Source organism: Synchiropus splendidus, chromosome 18, assembly GCF_027744825.2.
Source record: "Synchiropus splendidus isolate RoL2022-P1 chromosome 18, RoL_Sspl_1.0, whole genome shotgun sequence".
NCBI lineage: Eukaryota > Metazoa > Chordata > Actinopteri > Syngnathiformes > Callionymidae > Synchiropus > Synchiropus splendidus.
This window is the reverse complement of record NC_071351.1, coordinates 12340656-12367505: the sequence shown is the minus strand read 5'-3', so window position 1 is coordinate 12367505 and position 26850 is coordinate 12340656. Positions and strand designations below refer to the sequence as shown.

Genomic DNA, 26850 nt, shown 5'->3' with positions numbered 1-26850 from the left:
GAGAACCTCCTCTAAGTTCAACTTGATTCTCAATTGATCTCTGTATCTTGGAGGAAAGAGATTCATCACCTGCCTTGTCTCCTCCACTGCTCAATGACGCGAGTTGCTGGTGAGTGAGACGTATTTTATTGACAAAATGTGCAGATTACAAAAATGGCATGACAGTTGTGATCGTCATTCCTTCACAACAATGTTAACTGAGCTCTTGATGTTCTTCAGGTGGTCGCTGTCGAAGCTGACCAGCAGAGCCGTGGCTCCAGCCATGAGAGGCGTCAGCGCAGCGCTGCCCCGCGCCTCTTGTCCAGGACCAACATCGTCCAACCTGAGAAGGAACGACAGGAACACTATCAGAGGCTGAGGTCATGGACGTCCAGCTGTGACGTACTTCAGTGACACCGGCCGTCCATCGGTGAGTCCTACTCCTCCCAGTGTGAAGCTACAGCCCCTGAGTGTCTCCGGGAGAGGGTTGACCAGCGTCACCTGGACTGTGATCAACTGGTTCACCCTGACTTCACCCTCCAGCTGCAGAGTCACAACTTCATCTTAAAACAGTCGTATCAATTTAAACAATGCAGATCTATAATGCAGACGTTTGTCCCGGTGAGCTACTTCTCCAAACTCAAAACAATTGTGATCAGGGATGTGAATATGGAGACAAACTTCCAAACCTTGATGTCGATCGACGGCTCGTCCAGAACGATTGTCTTCTCCGCTTTGTGGTATTCGATGGTCTGCTTGTCGATGGCGATGACAGACAGCAGGATCAGTCTGTCTGGCGTGATCACGGACCCGTAGTTGTCGTACTGCAGGTGGAGGGTTAAGCGCCTCTCTGGCAGCAGGAAGAACGTTCACCCATGAGAGAGTTGACGTCACAACTAACTGGTGAGACCCACCTTCACCGGAGGGGACCTCCATTTTGTCGGATGAGAAGCCGACGCTGTCTCCTTGTTTCCCGTTGTAGCTGACCGATCTGGCGAAGAAGAGCAGGGTGCAGGTTCTGGCCGCCATGCTATTGTTGGTGAGGATGGCGTGAACCTCGAAGTCCGAGCCCACGGTCATGTTGTCTGCCAGCTTGATCTGAGGTTCAAAGCGATGGCTTTAGATGCTCTTCTCACCACCGGACCAACGTGTTCAAGTCCAAACCTTCAAATGGAGTCCTGGCTCGATTCCTTGTTTCTGGAGCTTGTTGTGGTGCGTGGCCTTCTCATACACCCGCCGCTCGTCCTCTGATCCTGAGGCAGGCGCACCGTGTCACATCTCTCACACGATAGTTTCTATTCAACCCAAACCGACCTTCGGGATACTTGTACTGGTGAGTGATGTCGCGGCGTTCGTCCGAGCCCACGGCTTTGGTGCTGATGAAGCGCCCCACCGACTTGGTAGATCCACTGAACTGGACAAACTCACCAGTGGACAGCTGGACTTTGTCCACCACGTCTGCGTTGACCTAAGACAGGAGGAGGATTATGAACACGAGCTGGTGAACTGAGGAATCATTAAATGCGTTTCCAGTTTTGTCCACCAGATGCCGTTGTTTGTCCGCAGTGCATAAGAAGATTATGTTTTTAGAGTATTTGTTTCCACGCAGTCCTGTCTGTGCCTCCGATTCAGAACTCTTGCCTACCTCAGCAAAAATGAATGGGGCATCGTACTTCCTGGTCAGCTCGCCTTCCTTGATGGCCTTCAGAGGAGCAGGTCCACAACAGAAGACACCTGGAAGCAAAAGAGCAGATCAGCTTTCAGTTTGACTTTGCTCTGCCTGAGCGGTTCAAATAAAGAAACCCAGAAACCCACCGCCACTGGTCTCCTGAGGTGTTGGGTCACTGGTCTGCCAGCCGTCATATTTGTCTCCCAAGTCCGGACGGGTCATCCAGCTGTCCACCCACACATGGAAGTTCCTGCAGATGAACCGGTTAGAAGCGCTGGTGACTTCACCGCTGGTCATTTGCTCACCAAACAGAATCATCGGAGATTCTCTCGCCGTCCTGGTCGTAAAGGTTCTCGATCACCAGGTTGGCGTCCGTATCATGGGCCGAGCCAAAGTTTGTCACGACTCGACAGGGGATACCGAGAGCTCGGGATACTGGAGGAGGGTGAGACATTTGATCTTGCATGCGAGTGTCGACATTAAAGATAAAGAAGCTGTGATATTTTGATCCTAATTTATGGGTGAACAGATGTAGGATGATCCTGCGGGTCTAAAATACATCTGAGGTTGACATCATGTGCAAGACTCTCTCGAGGGGAGGGAAGGACGGTTCGATAAAGAAATAAAAGAAGAAAGAAGTGATGAGTGGATAAGAGCGAGGGAGGAAGGAGGTGGACTCACCTGTGCACCCGACAGCAGCAAAGACCCAGCACTGGCCAAAGTGGACCGGCCCACTCTCGGACCACTGGCGCAGGATGTCCCCGCTGCCGATCCAAGTGCCCGGGTGAACACCACCGGTGAAGTCGCTCCAGGAGCCGACGAGCACACCGCTGTCATCGTTGCTGTTGATCTGAGGAGAAGATGAAGCTCTTGGGATCCTCTACAGACTTCAGCTTACATGGTGTGTCACGGACTCTGCAACTATGTGTAGCTTTTGTTCTGTGTTCGTGTGCAACATTGTATAAATAAAGTTGGACTCGTGAAATGCTGCACATGACTGCAGACCTGGACCATCAGTGCTGCCTCAGTCGACAACATGAACACACTGATGGTCATAATATTACTGCCAGCTCGATGTGAATATAGGTTGTCTATTGGAGCGTAAACAAAGACACTCACTGAAGCTCTGCAGAGAAAATGTTGGAGGGACAGGAGCCAAATAACTGAGAACAAAAGTGCTGAACATCACTATGGCAACTTTTCTGTGGAGTGGTTTACATTCACGCAGCGATGCCCCAGCACACTGGACCTCTTTCCTTCAGCAGAACATACCATGGCACTCAGAACTCTGGTCACGTAGATGGGGCTCCTCCTGGAAGAGCAGTCCTGGTTGGCATCAGATATGAACTTGGGGTTTTGGTCCAGGATCTTCAGGCAGATGTCCAGGATGCCTGACTCAAACTGAACAATAAAAGTTGCAAGTTAAAAAACTGAACCTGACCAACTTTCAAATCCAGTCACCTGCCCAAAGTCCCACGGAATTCCTTTGATCCTCTTCCAAGTCCCTCGGAAGATCTGCCCGTGCTGCGATAGAACATACTCCTGCCTCTTCCTCTCGCTGTGCATGAACACGGCATCATCTGCCGCCACACAGAGTGAGCTTCTGTTGTGTGATCACCAAAGATGAAAGCACTCACGGGGGCACCAGGCGTTGAACAGCAGGGTGAACTGTCCCAAGGGGGTCTCCCGTCCGTCCTGGTCCACAGAGAGCTGGTAGACTCCCACTGGTGCATCGGGGGAGGAATTGATGCTCACAGAGATCCTGTCCTTGGACTCATCTTCCACTCTGGACGCGCTCCACTCTTTTTCAGCGGTGGACTTGCTGAGGCCAAAGGTCACTCGGGTGTTCGACTCCTTCCTGGGCAGGGGACCTGGTGACACGAGGAGGTGAACAACCGTTTGCAGTGCCAATAAACCCCAGGATTTTAAGACCTCCAGTCGACAGCTGTGGCCTCCACAAGTCGTGTTCAAACAGAAGAATGCTCAACACTACCTGTTTCTACGATGAATGTGAGGTTTTCCACATGTCCGCCGACGTCTCCTCCCGGCTTCAGAAGCAGGCTGACGGTGAACGGCTGACCTCTGCGGACGATCAGGCGCTGGTCTGGACACTGGTCCGTGTGGTGGCTCTCATTGTTGGTCTTGATGTTCAGGTCACATCCCTCGATCTTCAAATCTAGAGCAGCGATCTGATGTGAGAGAACTCTTCAACCAGATGACTCACTTTCTTACCTCGATCCATGTCTGAAGTCCACGAGGGTCTGAGCTCTGCAGCCTGAAGACACATCCCCCTGAGATATTTGTAGCATGTGAAAGCCGATCGGGACGCCCTCTTCTGTCCACTCATCACATGAGTAATTCTTTTTTTAGTCAGCAGTCTCTCCTTCACTCAGACCTCCAGCTATTGTCGACTATTGTAAAGAGATGAATGGACAGACGTGCCACTCCGGTTCATGTTTAACTGCTTCCGGGCCTGAGCTGAAGTGGAAAGGATTGGTTTTACTGACAAAACTGATCATTATGGTTTTAAAAAATATTGCAACCAAACTGAATTCAATGATTAAATCCAACTGAAATGGCTCCCATCAAGTCCAATGATTATTTTAGCTGATTTACATATGAGATGGTCGTAAAAACACTGATACATTTATATTAAGTGACAGGAAGTGAGAAAGTAACCCTATTTTCTTCGATAATGGATGAAGGGAAATGTATACTTGAAGTCATGGAGATAAAACAAGATGTGACAATGATAAAGAAATGTAATAATGTCGGAAAATATAAATAAATGGGGTTACATTTTAAAATAATGCTTGGTCCTGTCATTTCATTCTTTCAATCTTTGAAATATCTTTGAATATCTCGTGATTTTTCTTTGGTTTGTTTGTTTTCTCTTTGGTTTTTTTGGGTTTTATTTTTTATTTTTATTTGTCATTATTAATATTATTTGGTCAATATTAACCTACATCTACAAAAGCTCCATATTGTGGTGATAATGCATAGTTTTTAGGCTGCTGGCATAGGAATGGGTTGGTTTGTTTATCTTACTTTTTTTAGGGTGGGGGAGGGATTGTATTTCATTTTTTGTTGTTGTTATTTTTTGTTATTATTTAGTTTTGTTATTTACTCATTTTATTTTTTTTTTTCAACTTACCTGAACTTGTAATGTACATTCAATATTGCTTTTTGTGACCTTTTGCATTAGAAACCCAATAAACATTTTTGTTTGAAATAATGCTTGGAAGGAAGTTTGCTATTGTCTGAATAAGGAAGTGCAGGTGTCATGTGTGATCAGCATGTTTCTGTCACAAGTCTGGGCATTTCTTAAACCACTTTGAAGAAGGGAAAATCAGAAAAAAGAGGGTCAGTTAAAGACAGGAGACAGACAGAACTGTGAAGGAAAATAAAACAGGTGGACCCTCAACGGCAGTGAGGACCACCTGAGTGGTCTCTCCCTGATTCAGAGGATGAGCAAACCGCTTCCTCTCACAGCATGTGTCTCATGTTTGATGCACTGAGTTCAATAAAGCAACAATCCCAAGTGTATGTGGCACCAAGCTTTGTTGTTGTGAAGTTGTTGGTTCGACTCCACACTTGTGGATGAGTGACAGCTCTGTGTTTAAAGGTTTGCTGGGTGACTGTTTGACCTGGTAATATTTTCCTTGTCAATACAGACGACCACATAAACACACGCAGCCTCGTGACCCGTCAAAGCTGACACCCGTGATTCTGAAACCACAGGAGCAGTGGATCAAAGCAGCCGTCAGTGGGGAGACCAGACGACCTCAGACGGACCTCAGTCTGGAGGAATGTCAGCACACAAATCGATGGGGTCATCAGGGTACGATGATAAGGTGAGTGCTCAAGTCAGAGTTCACTCCTCCTTACAATGTATATCCAAAATGATGACTCACCTTCTGGAGCTAAACTTCTGTGGACTTCCTGATCACATCGCTCTGAAATGAAAGTAGCTTGAACCATTTTTTAGTTTGACCTGAATCTCATCTCGTCTCGAACGCGAACGTTTCAGAAACAATATGTCAGTGCCACCACTAGATGGCGCCAAAGTAATCGAGCGGCGTGATCATATCCATCGATCCATGCAAAAATATTTTCAGTCACATGACCACAAGTTGAATAAATAAAGGACTGAAGGAATGATGAATTCATCATAATAAAGACTCACACCGTTGTGTCCGAGGGCATCATGGGTTTTTCTGCATCGCTCACCTCTTGACCTCTTCTTCTGATGGTTCCATCCATATAAAATCAGCCAATCACAATCTTCCAAAGTGTTCCCGCCGTTTTTCAGTTCCCGCCCGCTTGACTCTCCTCTGCAGAAAATATCGACCAATCAGCATCAAGCTTCTGCAGCAGCTCACCTGGTTTGTGTTTGCACATTAGTTTGAGGTCACCACAGGCCCTGCTTGATTTTGGTGTTCCATTCTTTGTTTCCTTTCCCACCTGTCGTGTGTTTGACCTGACTGGACCGAGCTCAGGAGGATCCCTGCAAGCTGAGCTAAGTGCTTTGTCTGGTCAAGCTTTTCAGTTTGTGTTTATAGCTGCCGAGTGTCAGAGTGAAGCTGAACAAAGTTGGTTCATGTTCCTCAAACTTTCCTGTTGAGATGTCTCCTAAACTGCACTCGACTGACTGACTGACTGAAATGACTCATCATAACCTCCGTTGACTCGCAACACTCGGCGCGAACGTCAAACCGTTACCTACGCAAGCGAAATATCAAATGAAGCTTCATTTGTTGTTAGTCATGTGATTTCTTCCGCTTTGACTCGCGCTGTGAAACCATGCTGCGTTTGGGTGTCACTGGTGTTGATTCTTCTTCATCCTGTTTGTGTATCTGCTGGAAGATGTTGGCTAGTCTCACGCTACTCCACAGCTGCCAGTCTGCTTCCTGAGAGACCAACTGGACCAACTCTCCCCTGCCTCTGGACCACCAGGCTCTGACGGTCACACCGGACAGCTCACCTCACGCTGGGTTTATCTCTAGAATTCCTCACTGAGTCTTCCTGTGAAGTTAATCTGTGCTGCTCTCTAGATCCTTCAGTAAAACCTCCTGCATCCACTGAAGGTTCTTCTCTCCAACATCCCAGGAATCAATGCTCCACTTGTTCTCCTCAGTGACTCCAACACAGGTGAGTCCACCTTTCACATTCCTTCCTTTCCTCAAATTCTCTTGGAGCGAACAAACCAACTGCTTTTCTTTGCACAGCTGCACCGATGAAGTGAAGGTCATCCTCCACAGCTCTCATCTGAGATCTGGTCCATCTGTTGCTCTGGTTGAGTATCTGCCTTCAAACATGTATTGAAGTTGGAACAGAGTAAAAGTACTGAAGCAAGTATCCTTCAACCAGCAGGCTCAAGAGCACGCTGGAAGAACCAAACATTGATGCAGTTCAGGATCCACTGTGGTTTGATCCTTCACACTCTACATACCAGTGTCGTAGCAGCAGACTGGTCTCTCCCTCTTCTGTCATTGCAGGCTGCAAGGTCAAAGTTCAGCTGACCAAACTGCTGATGCTGGTGAGCTTCCTAGACATCTTCTGTACCATCTTCAGTCACCTGAGCCAGAACTGAGTGCATTGAGGTCTGGTTGCATGTCATGGAAATATTTCAGCTACTTTAAGCACCTTTGAGTGAGAAGATCCTGTTCTCTTGCTTCTCCAGTGCTTGAACTCATTACTGCAGACGACCATGGACTTGATGGGCTGACTCGCCACCAGACTGGAACTAAAGTGGACTTCAGGTCTGCAGTGACGTGGAGCCACTTGGAGGAGTATTTCTGTTCATTTCCACTGTGAAACTATTATTTGAGCTTCAACCTGATCTTTCCAGGAGTTCTTGAACGTTGTGGGTCAGACATTCATGAGTGTGGAGCGCCACCTACTGCACACTAGTGAGACCAAGGTGGAGTCAGTTGGAAAAGAAGGCCTCGTCCCATCAAGCTCCACCTGCTCTCTGACCTTCTCCCACAGTAAAGTATGATGTTGATGCTGTGAGAAGAGTCGGCACATTTCAAATACTTGATCTTCACCTTTTTGTTCCTTCAGTGACTCTGAACTACAGCCAGTCCTGGATTGGTGACCTGAACCTGGAGGTTCCAGTGCCCTCAACACCACCCAGGCTGTCACTACTGAATGTGGAGGGCAACAATGTGGTGACCTGCATCATGGAGTCTTCAGGAAATGCTGTTCATTTCCACTCTGATTTGACCTTCTGTTTATTTCCAGGACAAACATGTCCTCATCAGCTTGGACTCGGAGGAGGCCAAATTTAACTCTGACTCTCTTTCAGGAGGAGACCTGGGTCAAGATCTGCTGTGTGGTCACTGCTCAATGCTGCAGACTGAAAATTCTTCTGGTGACGTGTTCTGGTCCTGGCTCTGATGTCCTGATGGTTTCTCCTGCTTCATTTTGGTTCCAGGTTTGACTTCAAAAAGTCCTGAGTTTTAGGAGGCTGATTTCCTCGACCAAGAACTGAAGTAGACTGAAGCTGCCGTTGTGGTTTTTCTGTCATTGAATCTCCTCTGTGGTGAAAGTCTTGTCTTCTCTGCTCCCTTTTGTGTCCTGCCCCAGTAGACTAAGAATTTCCAAAAACTGAAGGTGAGTCCATCCTCCACTATTCTCTCATGTTCCTCAATATTTGGATGGTGGTCCACACATGGCTCCTCTCACGCCTCTTTGTCGTTACAGAGGAACATGTGGATCCAAATGGAGTCCTGTCAGCTTCAGCAGCTTCTGTTTGAATAAAGGACTTTGATTCTGAGGTGCACAGGTCTGTTACTGTGGTGAAATGTCTTGTGTTTTTACCTCCAACCACCCAGTGCTGGAGTATACATCCTCGCTGCAGTTGCTCCAGTACTGATGTGTTTCACACCTGGTCCTACAGTGTATCTACTGTGATCTATCCAACCTGGATAGATCACAGTAGATACCAGATCATCCTATAGATGTTCTGCACATGATTTACATGGTGTGTTTATCCACAGCAATGTCTTGTTCAAGTGAATAAAACAGGGGGCAGAGTCGGCATTTAAAACCAGTCATTTAAAGAACATTTCTTCTTTGTTTGAACCTTGGTCCGGTTGCCATCTTCAAACCTTCTGCTGCGCGATGACCCGGGTCACTGAGCTCTTCCAAACATTACCTGTGTTCCACTTTGTCTCTTCTATATCCAGTGATTTATTCCTGTGTATCACTGATATACAAAGGTTTGGGCCCCAGAGACTGAGCCTTGTTGAACTCCACTCTCACGGTTCTAGTGCTGCTCCATCTGCTTCTAAGGATGTCTGAATACAGTTGTAGTTCTGCTCTGTTCCTCTCGAGCCACTGCATTCAACATATTACTCATCACTCCATTGTATTTTTTTTAAATGGTGCTTTTCCTCTGTCATTTGAATATCAGTCTCTCACACCTCCACATCATCAAACATCGTGGTCCTTGAGACTCTAACCATCACCACAGCAAATGAGAGCTGAGGTGAGACCAGAGGGTGTCTCTCACTTCAGCTCTGTCCTCATCCATGTTCTTCACTACCCTCACATACTCCTCACTTCCTCCAACAGTAACTTCCTCTCTGACTGCTGACATAGACTTTCTGGACAATGACAACTGCTGCAGCTCTCTGACCTCCATCCTGTCTTCAGCAATTTGAAACAGTAAACTGTTTTTCTTCGTCAGACATGAACACTTTTGCATCGACTGACGATTCCTCTCCTCACACCTCCATCTGTAACCACTGTGGTCCATCACTCTCCTTCCAGACTTTATTCCTAGTCGTAGCAAACAAGCTGAGCGCTGGTCTCGTCACCTCTGTCATCAAACATGTTCTGAACTACCCTCACATCCTCAAACTGCAGTACACTTCCACTGGATGTCCTCAAAGCAAATGTACGTTCTGTCAATATGCTGGTAGCCTGTTGACATAGCCACGCAATGTCATCCTGTTTGTATTCTGTGATATGTATTTATTTATTTTACCTCTCATTGAATAGTGCTGCTCTAGTTTCCCAGCCTGAAATCAATAGTCAGTCTTTCAGGAGAACTCAACTGCCTGTCTACTGCATCATGGTGGTTGAATTGTATTCACTAGTCATTCTGTCTCATCCCTGCACCTCACCTCTGCCCTCACGTGTTTCACCATACTTCCTCTCTCACTGTGCCATGGACTTTGTACAACTTCTGCAGCCCTTTTCTTCTCTGTCCTCATGTCTGGTCTCCTGTTTGAACTCATCAGTCCATATCTTTTTACTGTGGTTTGTCAGTGAGTAGTTTAACATTAGTTTAGAGCAGCTTCCTGGTCTCTCCCATTTGTTGTCCGATATCGGCTGAATAGCTTTGTCATGTCTCTCTCAAACACATTGTTCATCTGCTGCTCATTCTCCAGCAACATGTTTGAAGAAAGTTGTCTTCCACAGGTTTCTCCCCTCTAATGCTCAAACTGTACTTTGTTTCATGAGAGTAAAATTAAAAATTCTAGATTTGAGTCATGGCTGGTCATTTCGGCGTGATTGGGTATCAAGGGCTGTAACTGCATTTGTTATGTGAAGGAACAAAATAATCCTTGTTTATATTGCGTGTTGTGAAATAAAGTTAAATTCCAAGATTTGAGTCACGGCTGGTCTTTAAACCGATCTTCAGTCAGAGCCGGTTTATTCCGGTTTGGACCACAGGGATTCTTACTATTTTGATTCATTTTAGTTTATTAGCTGCTTGTAATGCTAAGGTTCAATTGTAGACTTTATTATAACTCGGCTACATTTGTTTTGGGTGATGGCTTGTGATGTTTGGGGTACTGACCTTTACTGTGCTGGTTTTGCCTTTTTCCCTCTTAATCCGCTCTGAGCAGAGGAGTTTATTTGAAGCAGACAGTCTTGGTTTGTTCAAGCTGCTGTCTTCTAGTTTTGTTTTATGCTTTGGAGTGAAAGTATCATTTCTTCAATTTGACTTTTTTTTTTCCCTTCTTCCCTTCACTTTGCTTACCTCAGTTTCTCCTGTGTTCCTCGAGGTTGGAGCTGCTTTCTCTTTACTTAGAGTCAAAGTGTGCAGGTTGTTTCTGTAACTCCAGTTGTGTTAAAAAAAAAAACCCTGGTGTTTTGATTTCATTTGAGTGAGTAACTTGTTTGGTTTCAGAGGTGAAAGATGTTTCAGAATCTGCCCTGCCCTTCTTACCCAGAGCCTCACACTGACCATCCTCCCAGCCGCCCCTCCGTTCCATCATTTGCCTGCTCAGTCATGTTCTCGCTGTGGAGGTGAAGGATCCACAGGACATGATGGTGTGAGGTGTTTCTGCTATTGTTGCAAGTGTGTTGATCATAAATGGCCGCTTCGTGAGACAGACGTAAAGAGACACTTCTGCTCTGTTTCCAGGTCTGATGGAGGAGCAGCAGGTGAGGTTCTGGTGTTAGGATTTGAATCCAGGTATTGTTCATGTCATCATGATGATTATGCAGTGTTCCCACCATATTTCCTGATCTACAGGTCACAGGCCTCAGGAAAGCTGTGCTTTCTGCTCTGTATGTTGCTGGTGTCCGGCTTTTCAGGAGGGCAGCGACTGAATGATGTGAAGGGCCGTTACGAGCCTGTTTCCACTAGAATCTATGGATGTAAAAATAAGGTTGTGGGTTTGAGGCCCGCTACCACGAGCTGGAAATGAAGTGAACTAAGCGCCCAGCTGGATGATTCCCACAGAAGTGGTTTATGGATTTGGGTCAACAGCTGACCTCAGCACATTTATACCTTGCCCCTGACACATTTCTCTACAGAGGCCGTTTATTTACTTCATTTTACATCCCACTCGTGGGGGAGGGAAACCCATGACTCGTCAGTGCATTTATACATGGTCCACTCCACCCACAAAGGGGGCGTTTATACTTTGCCCCAATTCACGTCACAACCAGCTTGTTGGGGAGGGAGTGGGACTCGAACCCACCACACATCAGGGTATTCATACAGTGCCACTGACATGGTCCACTCCAACCACATGGGAGGCGTTTATACATTGCCCCAGTCCACTTTACATCCAGCTAGTGGTGGAGGGAGTGGGACTCGAACCCACGCTTCACCCGGCAGAGCGTTTATACATTGCCACTGACTCTATCCACTCCACCAGTTCACTGTCACATTTGGTCCTGCGCTCTGTGCACATTTATCATAGACATTTGGGTTGAAAGAGAAAACATGTCACTAAAAGTGTCCCAGACAGGACTTGATCCTGAGCAGCTGTCGACTGCACTGTTCTGCATCAGACCTGTTTACTCCAGTGAGCTACTTGGCCACACAGAGCAACTCATTCGCGCTGCAACTATCGTCATCGGCTGAACAAAGTGTTATGGTGAAAACTCAAAATCCTTGGAATCCTTCAAATAAACTCCTCTGCTCAGAGCAGATTAAAAGAGGGGAAAAAGGCTAAACCAGCACAGTAAAGGTCAGTACCCCAAACATCACAAGCCATCACCCAAGAACAGAAACAAATGTAGCAGAGTAATAATAAAGTCTACAGTTGAACCTTAGCATTTAATTATAAGCAGCTAATAAACTAAAATGAATCAAAATAGTAAGAATCCCTGTGGTCCAAACCGGAATAAACCGGCTCTGACTGAAGATCGGTTTAAAGACCAGCCGTGACTCAAATCTTGGAATTTAACTTTATTTCACAACACGCAATATAAACAAGGATTATTTTGTTCCTTCACATAACAAATGCAGTTACAGCCCTTGATACCCAATCACGCCAAAATGACCAGCCATGACTCAAATCTAGAATTTTTAATTTTACTCTTTCACGAAACAAAGTACAGTTTGAGCATTAGAGGGGAGAAACCTGTGGAAGACAACTTTCTCCAAACATGTTGCTGGAGAATGAGCAGCAGATGAACAATGTGTTTGAGAGAGACATGACAAAGCAGCTCAGCCGATATCGGACAACAAATGGGAGAGACCAGGAAGCTGCTCTAAACTAATGTTAAACTACTCACTGACAAACCACAGTAAAAAGATATGGACTGATGAGTTCAAACAGGAGACCAGACATGAGGACAGAGAAAAGAAGGGCTGCAGAAGTTGTACAAAGTCCATGGCACAGTGAGAGAGGAAGTATGGTGAAACACGTGAGGGCAGAGGTGAGGTGCAGGGATGAGACAGAATGACTAGTGAATACAATTCAACCACCATGATGCAGTAGACAGGCAGTTGAGTTCTCCTGAAAGACTGACTATTGATTTCAGGCTGGGAAACTAGAGCAGCACTATTCAATGAGAGGTAAAATAAATACATATCACAGAATACAAACAGGATGACATTGCGTGGCTATGTCAACAGGCTACCAGCATATTGACAGAACGTACATTTGCTTTGAGGACATCCAGTGGAAGTGTACTGCAGTTTGAGGATGTGAGGGTAGTTCAGAACATGTTTGATGACAGAGGTGACGAGACCAGCGCTCAGCTTGTTTGCTACGACTAGGAATAAAGTCTGGAAGGAGAGTGATGGACCACAGTGGTTACAGATGGAGGTGTGAGGAGAGGAATCGTCAGTCGATGCAAAAGTGTTCATGTCTGACGAAGAAAAACAGTTTACTGTTTCAAATTGTTGAAGACAGGATGGAGGTCAGAGAGCTGCAGCAGTTGTCATTGTCCAGAAAGTCTATGTCAGCAGTCAGAGAGGAAGTTACTGTTGGAGGAAGTGAGGAGTATGTGAGGGTAGTGAAGAACATGGATGAGGACAGAGCTGAAGTGAGAGACACCCTCTGGTCTCACCTCAGCTCTCATTTGCTGTGGTGATGGTTAGAGTCTCAAGGACCACGATGTTTGATGATGTGGAGGTGTGAGAGACTGATATTCAAATGACAGAGGAAAAGCACCATTTAAAAAAAATACAATGGAGTGATGAGTAATATGTTGAATGCAGTGGCTCGAGAGGAACAGAGCAGAACTACAACTGTATTCAGACATCCTTAGAAGCAGATGGAGCAGCACTAGAACCGTGAGAGTGGAGTTCAACAAGGCTCAGTCTCTGGGGCCCAAACCTTTGTATATCAGTGATACACAGGAATAAATCACTGGATATAGAAGAGACAAAGTGGAACACAGGTAATGTTTGGAAGAGCTCAGTGACCTGGGTCATCGCGCAGCAGAAGGTTTGAAGATGGCAACCGGACCAAGGTTCAAACAAAAAAGAAATGTTCTTTAAATGGCTGGTTTTAAATGCCGACTCGGCCCCCTGTTTTATTCACTTGAACAAGACATTGCTGTGGATAAACACACCATGTAAATCATGTGCAGAACATCTATAGGATGATCTGGTATCTACTGTGATCTATCCAGGTTGGATAGATCACAGTAGATACACTGTAGGACCAGGTGTGAAACACATCAGTACTGGAGCAACTGCAGCGAGGATGTATACTCCAGCACTGGGTGGTTGGAGGTAAAAACACAAGACATTTCACCACAGTAACAGACCTGTGCACCTCAGAATCAAAGTCCTTTATTCAAACAGAAGCTGCTGAAGCTGACAGGACTCCATTTGGATCCACATGTTCCTCTGTAACGACAAAGAGGCGTGAGAGGAGCCATGTGTGGACCACCATCCAAATATTGAGGAACATGAGAGAATAGTGGAGGATGGACTCACCTTCAGTTTTTGGAAATTCTTAGTCTACTGGGGCAGGACACAAAAGGGAGCAGAGAAGACAAGACTTTCACCACAGAGGAGATTCAATGACAGAAAAACCACAACGGCAGCTTCAGTCTACTTCAGTTCTTGGTGGAGGAAATCAGCCTCCTAAAACCCGGGACTTTTTGAAGTCAAACCTGGAACCAAAATGAAGCAGGAGAAACCATCAGGACATCAGAGCCAGGACCAGAAGACTGTAGAAGAATTTTCAGTCTGCAGCATTGAGCAGTGCACTACCTGACCACACAGCAGATCTCCTCCTGAAAGAGAGTCAGAGTTAAATTTGGCCTCCTCCGAGTCCAAGCTGATGAGAAGGACATGTTTGTCCTGGAAATAAACAGAAGGTCAAATCAGAGTGGAAATGAACAGCATTTCCTGAAGACTCCATGATGCAGGTCACCACATTGTTGCCCTCCACATTCAGTAGTGACGGCCTGGGTGGTGTTGAGGGCACTGGAACCTCTACGACTGGCTGTAGACCAGGGTCACTGAAGGAACAAAAAGGTGAAGATCAAGTATTTGAAATGTGCTGACATCAGCATGAGCAGCAACTTCTCACAGCATCAACATCATACTTTACTGTGGGAGAAGGTCAGAGAGCTGGTGGAGCTTGATGGGACGAGGCCTTCTTTTCCAACTGACTCCACCTTGGTCTCACTAGTGTGCAGTAGGTGGCGCTCCACACTCATGAATGTCTGACCCACAACGTTCAAGAACTCCTGGAAAGATCAGGTTGAAGCTCAAATAATAGTTTCACAGTGGAAATGAACAGAAATACTCCTCCAAGTGGCTCCACGTCACTGCAGACCTGAAGTCCACTTTAGTTCCAGTCTGGTGGCGAGTCAGCCCATCAAGTCCATGGTCGTCTGCAGTAATGAGTTCAAGCACTGGAGAAGCAAGAGAACAGGATCTTCTCACTCAAAGGTGCTTAAAGTAGCTGAAATATTTCCATGACATGCAACCAGACCTCAATGCACTCAGTTCTGGCTCAGGTGACTGAAGATGGTACAGAAGATGTCTAGGAAGCTCACCAGCATCAGCAGTTTGGTCAGCTGAACTTTGACCTTGCAGCCTGCAATGACAGAAGAGGGAGAGACCAGTCAGGATCAAACCACAGTGGATCCTGAACTGCATCAGTGTTGGGTTCTTCCAGCGTGCTCTTGAGCCTGCTGGTTGAAGGATACTGGCTTCAGTTCTTTACTATCACATCAATACAAGTTTGAACCCAGGGTACTCAACTGGAGCAACAGATGGACCAGATCTCAGATGAGAGCTGTGGAGGATGACCTTCACTTCATCGGTGCAGCTGTGCAAAGAAAAGCAGTTGGTTTGTTCGCTCCAAGAGAGTTTGAGCAAAGGAAGGCGAGTGAAAGGTGGACTCACCTGTGTTGGAGTCACTGAGGAGAACAATTGGAGCATTGATTCCTGGGATGTTGGAGAGAAGAACCTTCAGTGGATGCAGGAGGTTTTACTGAAGGATCTAGAGAGCAGCGCAGATTAGCTTCACAGGAAGACTCAGTGAGGAATTCTAGAGATAAACCCAGCGTGAGGTGAGCTGTCTGGCGTGACCGCCAGAGCCTGGTGGTCCAGAGGCAGGGGAGAGTTGGTCCAGTTGGTCTCTCAGGAAGCAGACTGGCAGCTGTGGAGTAGAGTGAGACTAGCCAACATCTTCCAGCAGATACACAAACAGGATGAAGAAGAATCAACACCAGTGACACCCAAACGCAGCACGGTTTCACAGCACGAGTCGAAGCGGAAGAAATCACATGACTAACAACAAATGAAGCTTCATTTGATATTTCGCTTGTGTAGGTAACGGTTTGACGTTCGAGTGTTGCGAGTCAACGGAGGTTATGATGAGTCATTTCAGTCAGTCAGTCAGTCAAGTGCAGTTTAAGAGACATTTCAGCAGGAAACTTTGAGGAACATGAACCAACTTTGTCACAGCAGCTACAAACCCAACCAGAAAAGCTTGACCAAAGTCCTTAGCTCAGCTTCCAGGGATCCTGCAGTCAGGTGAGACACATGAAGAAAGCAAACTAGAAGTCAGTCAAAATAGAGGCAGGAAGCAAAGATGGCTCCCAAAAATCAGTCGGGACAAACAGGTGTCGCAGCAGTTTCAAAACCAAGAACTTAATGGTCAAACACAAAACAGGTGAGTTGAAGGAGCTGAAGCTTGATGCCGATTGGCTGACATTTCCTGCAGAGGTGGGTCAAGGAGGTGGGAACAGAGAAATGGAGGGAATAATTGGAAGGTTCTGATTGGCTGGTTTAAATTGGAAGGAACCATTAGAAGAAACAGGTGAGGGGTCTGCAGAAGAACCCAAGATTGTTTGACTTTATTAGATGTCATATTTACAGCTTTGTTTCTCACTCAACTTTGATTCAGTTCGTATCTAAATTACCTGGACTGCTCTGCAAGACTGGGTGAATAAGATTTCTTATCTTATTTTGACATTTGGAGAGTTGGATTCATCCAGACACCTTCAAGCACAATTCGAAAAATAGTAACTTCCACATGCTAAAACCCACAGAAAACTTTTGAAAGTGATGGTAGCTGTTAGCTTGAAGTTGTCCGCAACAATATTTATCTCAATATTTCTTAAAATTCAAGTCAAATTCGAGTGAAATTGCTGTTTGAAGTGCTTTATTCAAAAAGTAATCCTGCACGGAGCCCCATCACCAAACAAGTGCCATTCTTCAGTTGCAGTCTGAGGGTTAGTCTTTGAGGAGTTCCTCCATATAGACTGCATTCATCCGATAAGCAGCCATCCAGCTGTGTGTGCTGTGATAGTAGCTCTGGAAGGGAGACATTGAAGCATAGTAGTCGTTCCACGCTTGGTAACAAGCTCTCCAGTAGCTTTCAGCATCCCACTCTTCTTCATCATCATCATCATCATCATCCTCAGGTTCACACACACGCTCAAGCTTCTCCGAAATCTTTTTCGTCCCTTTCCCAATACTTTCATTTTTGGTTCTGCCAGCTTGCCCTCGGGTCCGAGCTTCACCTCGAGAGTCTGGTTTGGACCTTGGCTCATGATGCTGAGGAGGCAGAGATCTTGTTTTTGGGGTCTGGTTTTGTGGATTTATTTTATAAGAAGCCTCTGGTTCCACTTTAACAGGGGTGGTTCTGAAACCTTTGGGCAGGTGAGGGACCACGTCTGGTGTCCCATCATCCTGCTGCTCTGCCTCCATGTCAGACTCAGAACTTGAAGATTGAGCAGGTGACCTTGATCGAAGTGAAACTACCTGCGTGCCATCGTCATGCAGCGTTATCAACTCTTTGTGTCCGTCGTTGCCGTCCCCAGAACCTCTGAAGTCCCTGATGACCTCCACTGACCTCCCTAACCCTGACCTTATGAAAGTCTGGAAGTCCTTCTCAGCCTCCTGCAAGGTCATGAACGCCACTGCTGACTTCTTAAAGGAGCTGAGGGGAGGGATCTTTGGAAGCTCTTCCTGAAGTTCCTCACGCGTCAGCGTGGCTTGAGGAGGTCGATCCAGGACCACTTCCTGGACTGGAGATGCTCTTGGAGGTGCCCCAGAGTCTGGTTTGGGGACTGCCTGGCCCTTCTTGGAGAGTTTCCGACCACTCTGATCAGCGTCCTTGTTGGCAGTGGGTTCGGGCTTGCCGGGTTTAGTCCGCCGACTCTTCTCTGCCTTTGAGAAGAGTTGAGCTCGAGCTCCAGGAGTGGAAGCTTCAGAACACACGTCCCAGTCACAAGGTTCCTCCATCAAACTGGCATCCAGAGTTGCTGAGAACAGACACACCGTCAGCATGTTCAGCCTTCCAACAGCGGATCGATTTGAACATCATCATCATCACAACACATTTATTTCACTCTCACGAGTTGACATGACTAACTTGGAAGAGTCTGGATGAGACGAGGACATAGAAACTCAAATGACAAGTTAACACAAAGACAATGCTAGAACAAAAAGTCTGTGAAAAAGCAGTTGGCCAGACTCACATGGGAGAGCAGACAAGCTGAGGTCACACTTCTGAGCGATGGCCATCATCTTGTTCTCCTCCTCGCCATGGCAACAGTAGGTAACAGCCAGCCCCTGAGTACCTGCAGACCAGACTCTTCAGTTGACTTCAAACAACATTCAGGCACATTCAGATTATTCTTATCCATGACTGCCCCAATATTTCTCACGAATGACTGATTTTTACAGAGACATAAGACTAAGAAATGAGAAAGTTAAGTACAGTGAACAAATAAAGATTGTGTCATGACAAATGGGAGTGAATAACATCCTTATGCGAACGTGGCGCTACATTTGCTCTTTGGCGCCATCAATGGACAGACAAAAATACACTTTTAAATGAGGAAAAAGATGATTTTAGTGTCAGAGAGTTAGCGGATTCCTGGGGTATAAAGATTTAATTCAAGTGAGTTACGAACCAAACCGGCCGGCTCGTCCAATCCGGTGCATGTATGTTTCCCAATCTTGTGGCACGTCCAGGTTTATCACCAGGTTCACCTTCTCGGCATCGATGCCTCTGGATGTCTTCCACAAAAAGTCAAGAAAAGGTGAGAGAAACAGACAAAGATGCGCCATCGAGACTTGTGCATCTCACCAGGTCGGTGGAGATGAGAACTCTGCACTGGTACTGCTTCAGCTTGGACATGGCCTCCAGTCGCTGGTCCTGACTCAGGCCACCTGCATCGTGACGCAGGAGCTCTTGCATCAACCATGAAAGCTTCGGATTGTACCATTAGATAACTGGGAAAAAGTATGGAAACTCACCTGAGATACAAACAGCAGGTAACCCCTTGGAGGACAAGATGTCCGCCAGGTGCTGAGCCCTGCAAAACAAAGCCATTCAGACACATATTTGATCTCTGTAAAAGAAGGTAGAGCTTTATATAGTCGGTACATCAACCAAAAACAAACACATGTAGAATTTAAATACCAACTGACCATTGTTGTTACATGCTGCTTGTGTCTATCCTAGCTACTCGTGGCGAAATGCAGGGGACACCCTACAGCAGAGACATTTTTCACTGGGATCTCACACCTTCTGAGGTATGAACAAAGTGACTCACAGTCACATCTTGTCCCTCATGTGAGAGGAAATCTGAGAGAAAGAACCAAAACCTGACCTCGAATGAAGGTTGGAAAACACCAGCGCCTGGTTGAATGGAATTTTGCTGAAGAGCTCCAACAAGTCCTGCACCTTCTCCTCAAAAACCTTGTGAGGTAAGGAGTGTGATGGAACCAGCTTGTAGTACTGTTTCAAGCCTGTAGAGGGCGTTCAAAGACATGACGCTTGTCCCTGAACTGCCGCTGCATGCGCGCTCATGTCTGGAGAAGTCTCACCTTTCAGACCCATGTCTTTCGGATTAAGCCTGACAAAAGTGGGCTCACGCATGTAGCGGGTGAGATGCTGAGCCAGATATTCGGGGTAGGTCGCCGACAGCGCCAGCATCTGTTTGTTCACCGGGAGCGAAGAAAAAATCCAGCTGAAAGAATTAACAAAATTAAAATGAGAATCCCAGAATCCTGCAGTGAATCTGGGAATGGTGTACTTTATCTGCTCTTGGAAGCTGCCCTCCTCCAGCAGCTTGTCAGCCTCGTCCAGAACAAACAGTCTGATGCTGGCGGTGGACATCACGCCCAGCTCAATCAGCTGCTTGATACGACCTGAGATCAAAAACAAACAAAGCATTCGAGTCACGGCCAATAACCTCGGTGCTTCATCACTGACCGGGTGACCCGATGGCAATGTGGCACTTCTTCAGATGCACTTTATCCTGGCTGATGGGTCGGCCTCCGATGAAAACGTGGGACTCCAGGCCAGCCATGGCGCAACCCATCGCCATCACCACAGAGTGGATCTGCACCGCGATTTCTCGTGTGGGAGCCAGAACCAGCACCTGTCAGGGGGAGAAAAGATAATTGGATGTCAGCAAGTACTTGCATCTGATGAGAAGCAGATTAGTTAATAGGATTAGGATTATATAATGGAGGCTTTTATCAAGAATCTGAATGAGCTTTCGTCCGATATACCAGTCTGTTTAATGCAAAAGAGAGAGGGTGCATTTGCTCTAATGCAGTGAAGCCCAGTCACATGAAAATGAATCGGCAATACAGATCTGAATGAGACACTTGGGGCTCACCTGTGTGGCGGTATTCTCCAGGATCAGAGAGTCCAGAGCGATGGTGCAGAACACGCATGTCTTCCCAGTCCCTGACTTGGCCTGCACGATCAGATCTGAGAGCAAATGACAGAATGATGAGAATGGGAGTGCAGACTGGATGGGTCTAATCTAAATCCTGGTGAAATCTCTCCAATCTCTTTCGAGTTCCCTGGTAAATCCAAGTGGCTCACTTCACTTAACCTGCTGGCTGTGGATGGAGGCTCGAGGGGGAGGAGGCCGAGAAGGTTTTCACTTGGTTGTGATCATTTAGATTGACATCTTCATCCTGATCTAATTCAGCTGCCAGCAAATTTCTTCAATGCCCATTCATCGACATTTATCTAAAATAAATCTGTTGAAACTTTATGACTTTTTAAGCTTGTGAACAGTTCGATTCCACTTCGAAGTCAGACGTCAGGTGTTCGAACTCACCAAGACCGCAGCGGCCGAGTGGAATCGCTTTCAGCTGGATCGGCGAAGGCTTCTGAAAGCCGGCAGAAGAAAGCCCCTCTAACACGGCCTCGGACAGGAGCAGGGACTTGAAGTCGATCCCCTCGGACAGCAGCACATCATCAGTGCGCTTTCTTGCTTCCAGATCGTGAGCCGCTTTCCTCACGGAGGCAGCCATGTTTGACACTTGCTCGCAGAGCCCCGGCCTCAAACACAACGGCCGCTGTGATGCTTTACTGCCCTCCGGTGGCGAGGAGAAGAACTGCATTGGAAAGGAGGCTCTTGAGATTAATATTCAATAGAATTGTTGCCTGAATTTGCTGGTCAAAAGAGATTTGTTAAAGATTTGTCTAAATAATCAAAACACAAATGTGGGGCACAATTCATGAGTCGACACACACAGCTTGAGATACATCACCTGAATCTCACTCGATTACTCAGCACAGACATAAACCCACCAATCACAAAAAGTGCATTCTGAGAATCATAATCTCATCAATCCGGATCTGTGGATTTGGGCATCCGAGAAATGCATTTCCCAATCTAAATCCTCACTCCTCCAATTGGCTTTATCATCAGAGGGTCTCCATATTCTCCACCTGCTCCAAGATCAGCCATGTCAGACGCAGAGAAGGAGCTTCATGGACAGTGGAGCAGTTGGATGGAACCTTTTTTATGATCATTCTTGAGTCATTTCAACGGATTTGGGTTGACTTTTTCACTCTAGGCAGGATACATTTTAATGTTTTGTTAAATTCACAATTTATTGACTGAATATAAAACAAATTGAGCCAGTAGAGATGGACGGAAATTTCTCATCCTCTCACATGTCAGGGAACCCGGAGTTTGTGTCTCGCAGCACCCGCATGTTCCTGACTGTGATCATGGGTGTGTTCACTGCGACCGGAATCCTTCTCAACACTCTGGTGATCGTGGTGACGGTGAGACACAGGAAACTGAGGCAGCCGCTCAGCTACGCCCTGGTCAACCTGGCGTTCTGCGACCTGGGCTGTGCCATGTTCGGAGGAGTTATCACCACCATCAACAGCGCCGTGGGATACTTCGCCTTCGGGGAGCTGGGCTGCTTCATTGAGGGGTTTACAGTTGCTTTCTTTGGTGAGTTTCTTTCCACTCCTCACATATATACAATGGAAAAGGGGGGAAAAGTAGTGTAAATATAGGAAAAAATATTTACATTCAGCAAAAATTCTCTGTATTTGACCCTTTAAAATGAAATAAAATTCAATAACTTCTTTAAGTTAGTTAATGTTTTAGACTTTATTCATGTATTTGTCAAAGGTATTCAAGTAATGTTTTTAGTTGTTAAACATGTTCATGCCTCAGTTGAATATATAAAAATGATCATTTATAGCACGCTCCTAAGAGTAGGGTGTGATTTCGCATAAAAACAAAACATCAATTTGACATTTATTAGAAAGTAAAAAATGGAACACTACAAATATATAGAGTTTTGGAAGAATCAGAACCTAGAAATATTTTTATTATGGACAGAAATTGATATTATTGTTCAGTGTTTTGAATTAAAGATAATCTTCTCTGCAGGCATCACGGGTTTATGCACCATCGGAGTGATCTCGGTCGAGCGGTACATCGTGGTGTGTTATCCCATGGGTGCCGTTCTGTTCCAGACCAGGTGAGAGCCAAAAACCTTTGCTAAAAAAAAGTACTGTGTCTTGACCAGTGTGGTTCTTCTCAGACATGCGATCGCAGGAGTCATCCTGTCCTGGGTCTGGTCGTTCGTGTGGAACACTCCACCTCTGTTCGGTTGGGGGAGTTACAGCCCCGAAGGTATCAAGACCTCCTGCGCCCCCACCTGGTCCAGTCGAGACGCTGGCGACGTGTCCTACATGATCATATACTTCCTGCTTTGTTTTTTCGTGCCATTCACCATCATCATGGTGTCGTACTCACGACTGCTGTGGACTCTGCGGCAGGTGAGGGTGTGTTGCTTGTGTGGTGGTGCGCGGGATAACTCCAGCAGTCTCCCTCTCAGGTGACAAAGCTCCGGATATCCGAGGCAGGAAGCACCAACCGCGTGGAGATGCAGGTGGTTCGGATGGTGGTGGTGATGGTGCTGGCCTTCCTGGTCACATGGCTGCCCTACGCTGCCATGGCTCTTGCCGTCATCTTTGACCACAGTCTGGACCTTGACCCTCTTGTCGCCACCATTCCTGTGTACTTCGCCAAGAGCAGCACTTGCTACAACCCCATCATCTACATCTTCATGAACAGACAGGTAACACAAAACAAATCAGGTGAAGTGAAACCAGCGAGTAATATTTGTGTGTCTGCAGTTCCGAGACTACGCCATCCCAACGGTGCTCTGTGGATACAACCCGTGGGCCACAGACCCAATATCTGAGGTGGAAACCACAGACGCGTCATCCCTCAACAAGATCCAAAAAACTCCATGTAGAGACAAGATTGAATTGTAATTGGCATAAATAGGCTAAAAAAGTTGTGTATTTTTATCACTTAGCTGATAAAATAACTCCTCAGTGCATTGAAGGTCCAAACATGAAGCAGCATCGAGAGTAATTCAGCGCAAAATGTCATCAGTTATACGTCTTCTGAGAGCTTAAAATATATGTGACAGGTTGGAATACAAATTCTGTGAATTAAGCGAAGCGTTTTAAAAAAGAGCATTTTAAAAACAAGCTCACTCAACTCAAATGGAGTGACCTGCCACTACCACCAGTGTTTGCAGAACTTCATGAAGACAGCGAGCAAAAGGCCAACATGTCAAGATTTAATCCCTTCAAAGAGAAACCTGACGCAGAAGCAGCACCGATCTTGTCCATCCTATGACCTTGGCCTTTATTGATTACACAAATATTGCTGATTTTTATGAAAGAAAAGCAAGGAAAAAAGCCAGAACGTGAATCACTGTATCAAACCTTTACACTTCTGTATGTACAAAGTGGAGGAAGAGAAGAAGAAGGTGGAGAGGCTTGTCTATGTACATGCTACAAACTGTCACACTGGGAACGTAAGTAGTACTTCGAACAGGCTCAGACCAGCGATCCTTACATTTGACTTCAGGTCTGAAGAAAAGGAAAAAAAAGCTCCTATTTCTGAGGTGGATACAGTACATGTTTGTCAGCAGACTGGTGTGTGAAACAGTTGTGTGCTTCGTTTGTTGGTGCTTGAACTCTCAAACAGAGAGGTTTTCCAGTTTACTTCCTTGTACAGTACATGCTGCTCTGAAACTGCCTGTCACGTGACCACCTGGTGGACCTCAAGAGCAGTGCAGAACAAACCAGATGGTTGGTTCAGTGGGGAAACATGTTCAACAGTTACAGTTAATCTGGTAGACTGAGGCTACTTCATATGATACATGTCACTTATCAAATGTTTTTCTTCTTTTTTCCCCCCAGAAATGTAAAAAAAAAAAAACATATTTCTAAATTTTGTTGTAACACGACAGCATCTTATTAAACTACCACTATTTCTTCTCATTTCATGAAGACATTTTTTGTTATTACATTTTTTTAATTTCATTTTCTTTTATGTGTTCTCATCAAACATAAAATATTCATCTGGTGTTTTATAAAATACTATTCTTATTTTGTTTAATTCTTTTCCTTTCACTAAAGTAATCCTACACCAAATAATGTCACGGTTTGTCTAAAAAAATATATTTTTTCAATCTGTCATTTTTAATAATCATAAGGTTGAGAATTAGCAGCATCTTTTCTTCCTCGAACTGATCATTTAAACAACCTTTCATGCATTAAAGATCCATCATTTCATTTGCATTTTTAACTTAATATTCTGGATATTGGTCATCATATTTTAATTTCTGTGTGTGTGTGCATGTATTATTGTTCTTGTGAGGACCAATATTTGACAAGAGGACATTGTGAGGACATGTTGGCCGGTCCTCATAAGGGTAAAATAATCGAAATAGCTAGGTTATTATAATAGGGGGTGAAGTTTCATTGAAAGTCATGGTTAAGTTCAGGCATTTAGGGTGAAAGGCTGGGGTAAGTAAGCTTTATGTCAATGAGAGGTCCTCACAAATGTGTGTGACAACACTTCAAAACATGCCTTTGCCTTGTCATAATGACTTGTTACATAGTTAAAATATTGTGATATTTTAATGTATTCAATGTGTCTACACCATGTCATTTATCACAACATTTGTGTGCAAGTTCAGTTTTATAACTGGTGGTTAACTACATTCCCTAAAACACGTAGGGAGAGACTGAATTCTTAGGTTTTTCTTGGTGCAGCCCCATATTAAAAGTAACAGTTTCTCATGTGGCCCCCTGGAAAAATAAACTCAGATGGGAAGCAACCTGTTTCTGTCAAGTTTCTATTGATATTCCAGCAAAAGCCATTTCACATACCAGCCAAAAACAGTGTGTACATCACAACATGCGTAAATAGATGAGGAGGAAATTAAAAGAAAAGATTAATGCTGAAGAAAACTCTTCTTCACGTACAGTTTATATCAGCTCTGCAGAAGCATTCAACGGAATCTCCTCAAATACTTGCCGCCGCGTTGCGCAGCGTTCGACAAAACTTCACTCAAGTCCTGAGCTCAAGGAATGTGCAACACGTCCCCGACCACCGATCTCAGACTGTCACGGTCACGACTGAGAACATGGACCCGGAGTGATCATTGCTTCTGACCAGTAAAAACTAACATCTTATATACAGATAGATTTAAAAAAAAAAAAAAAAAAAGGTGGGATCATCTACTCAAGATCCATCGAGGTAAAATTAGGTGCAAAGAGAGGAGTTTGACATCAACACCTGCACGTCACACACACACACGCGCACACACACACACAAATCAAGACGAGTCAAGGCAAGAGGAGGAGGAGGAGGAGAAGAAGGAGGAGGTCTGTGGAGAAGCAAGTGAGGAATGATTCACTAAATCTGGGTGGTAACGTCACTTGTGTTCTCACCCTCCTGATCACAGGTGGAGACCAGGTTCTTTTTGGTTTGATCTCATCTGAGCTTCATTCACATCCTGTAACTGGGAACCTCTGAAGGTGCTGAAGGAGATCTGGGTCTGAGTGAGGGCAATCTAGCGCTTAGTTAGCCTTGCTACCTATGAACTCCATGTTGGTGGTGTTTCCTCATGACCAACATGTCCAAGACATGTGTGAAGGACAGCGCCTTTGGCGACTCTTCTAAATGATGCTGTGAAGTAAGAGTGTGGATGTAGTAGAAGGGTGTTTTTGATAAAAGGCCAGATGGGGTCAGGATGTCGGTGCAATATTAGAGCTCTGGTCCTTTATGTACAAGTCTAGAAAGAAAGAAAAGCACAAGAGAGAGCAGATCTTGACTTGATCTTGAAGTTCATCCTCTCACCTCCATCCTCACATCTCACAGATTTAAGTGTCACGTCAGTCGTCTCACGTCTCCTCTGGACAGCAGCGGAGTAGCAGCAAGGAGAGTCCAGTCCTCTCCCACTCGTCTTCCAGCTCGTACCTCTTGACTTCCCGGTCAAAAATACAATATTCAGCCATAGTTCGGAGCAGTTTTGTCTCCAACAGTTTGTGTGTGTGTGTGTGTGTTTTTCTCTCTTCGTCCGGTGGGTGTGTGTTTTCCAGTGGACAGGGGTGTCGCTCCGTCTGCGTGTGCGATGGGTTCCAAAAAAAGTGTGCTGTTGTCACTTCAGTGGTCCTGCCAGCACTAGAACAACACACTCTGCCTCCGGTTCCTCCCCTGGCCTGGAAAACAGAGCGAGGCGCAGTGTAATCCACCGCTTGGATCCCAACCAGAGGAGCTCACACCACACACGCTTGCCCCATGCCAACCACACATCACACTGATGGGTCAGGAACGCTCCTAAAATAATGATGGCTCCTTTCATCTGTTGCACTAGTGGTGAGACTGGTCATATCAAGTGCCAAAAACCCATAAAACTCCACTGTCTT

General features: G+C 45.8%; 4 protein-coding genes and 2 long non-coding RNA genes across 11 annotated transcripts in view; 2 read left to right on the top strand and 4 right to left on the bottom strand.

Moving 5' to 3' along the window:
* Window positions 1-126: 126 nt before the first annotated feature.
* LOC128749602 (protein-glutamine gamma-glutamyltransferase 2-like) lies at window positions 127-5622 on the bottom strand. The gene is made up of 16 exons (XM_053849352.1): window positions 5563-5622; window positions 3881-4126; window positions 3642-3824; window positions 3286-3519; window positions 3110-3228; window positions 2921-3049; window positions 2330-2498; window positions 1954-2083; window positions 1795-1898; window positions 1625-1713; window positions 1294-1447; window positions 1144-1232; window positions 894-1077; window positions 669-829; window positions 386-522; window positions 127-322 (listed from the first exon to the last, which is right to left on the bottom strand). Exons 2-16 carry the CDS (start codon window positions 3993-3995, stop codon window positions 175-177), a joined length of 2145 nt encoding a protein of 714 aa, XP_053705327.1. The 5' UTR covers window positions 3996-4126; window positions 5563-5622; the 3' UTR covers window positions 127-174.
* Window positions 5623-7072: 1450 nt separating this feature from the next.
* LOC128749603 (uncharacterized) lies at window positions 7073-7643 on the top strand. The gene is made up of 3 exons (XR_008412951.1): window positions 7073-7251; window positions 7332-7410; window positions 7500-7643. It is a non-coding gene; the product is annotated as an uncharacterized LOC128749603 (long non-coding RNA).
* A 4741-nt stretch (window positions 7644-12384) lies between these two features.
* LOC128749937 (uncharacterized) lies at window positions 12385-16459 on the bottom strand. Of its 2 annotated transcripts, XR_008412995.1 has the most exons (9): window positions 15723-16459; window positions 15579-15645; window positions 15307-15411; window positions 15148-15226; window positions 14915-15058; window positions 14743-14827; window positions 14577-14666; window positions 14298-14476; window positions 12385-14207 (listed from the first exon to the last, which is right to left on the bottom strand). It is a non-coding gene; the product is annotated as an uncharacterized LOC128749937 (long non-coding RNA). The 2 variants fall into 2 exon arrangements; XR_008412994.1 differs by having other exon boundaries at window positions 14577-14827.
* Window positions 16460-16759: 300 nt separating this feature from the next.
* On the bottom strand, window positions 16760-21266 carry ddx20 (DEAD (Asp-Glu-Ala-Asp) box polypeptide 20). Its single transcript, XM_053849367.1, has 11 exons — window positions 20918-21266; window positions 20465-20559; window positions 20053-20221; window positions 19874-19988; window positions 19665-19807; window positions 19448-19586; window positions 19092-19150; window positions 18922-19004; window positions 18746-18851; window positions 18308-18409; window positions 16760-18091 (listed from the first exon to the last, which is right to left on the bottom strand). The coding sequence occupies exons 1-11, from the start codon at window positions 21201-21203 to the stop codon at window positions 17058-17060; spliced, it is 2331 nt and encodes a 776-aa protein (XP_053705342.1). The 5' UTR covers window positions 21204-21266; the 3' UTR covers window positions 16760-17057.
* A 460-nt stretch (window positions 21267-21726) lies between these two features.
* LOC128749182 (parapinopsin-like) lies at window positions 21727-23463 on the top strand. Its single transcript, XM_053848527.1, has 5 exons — window positions 21727-22051; window positions 22499-22589; window positions 22653-22890; window positions 22950-23192; window positions 23251-23463. Exons 1-5 carry the CDS (start codon window positions 21736-21738, stop codon window positions 23389-23391), a joined length of 1029 nt encoding a protein of 342 aa, XP_053704502.1. The 5' UTR covers window positions 21727-21735; the 3' UTR covers window positions 23392-23463.
* Window positions 21863-26850, bottom strand: part of LOC128749181 (cyclin-dependent kinase 17-like) — a 33057-nt gene continuing 28069 nt past the window's right edge. The window contains exon 18 of one of the 5 annotated variants that reach the window (XM_053848522.1): window positions 21863-26643. Coding sequence is in view for 2 of the 5 variants with exons in the window: in XM_053848523.1 (XP_053704498.1) it covers window positions 26606-26643 (38 nt within the window). In the remaining 3 variants the exon portion in view is untranslated. The remainder of the gene's footprint in view (window positions 26644-26850) is intronic. The other 4 variants (XM_053848524.1, XM_053848525.1, XM_053848523.1 and 1 more) reach the window with 4 other exon arrangements.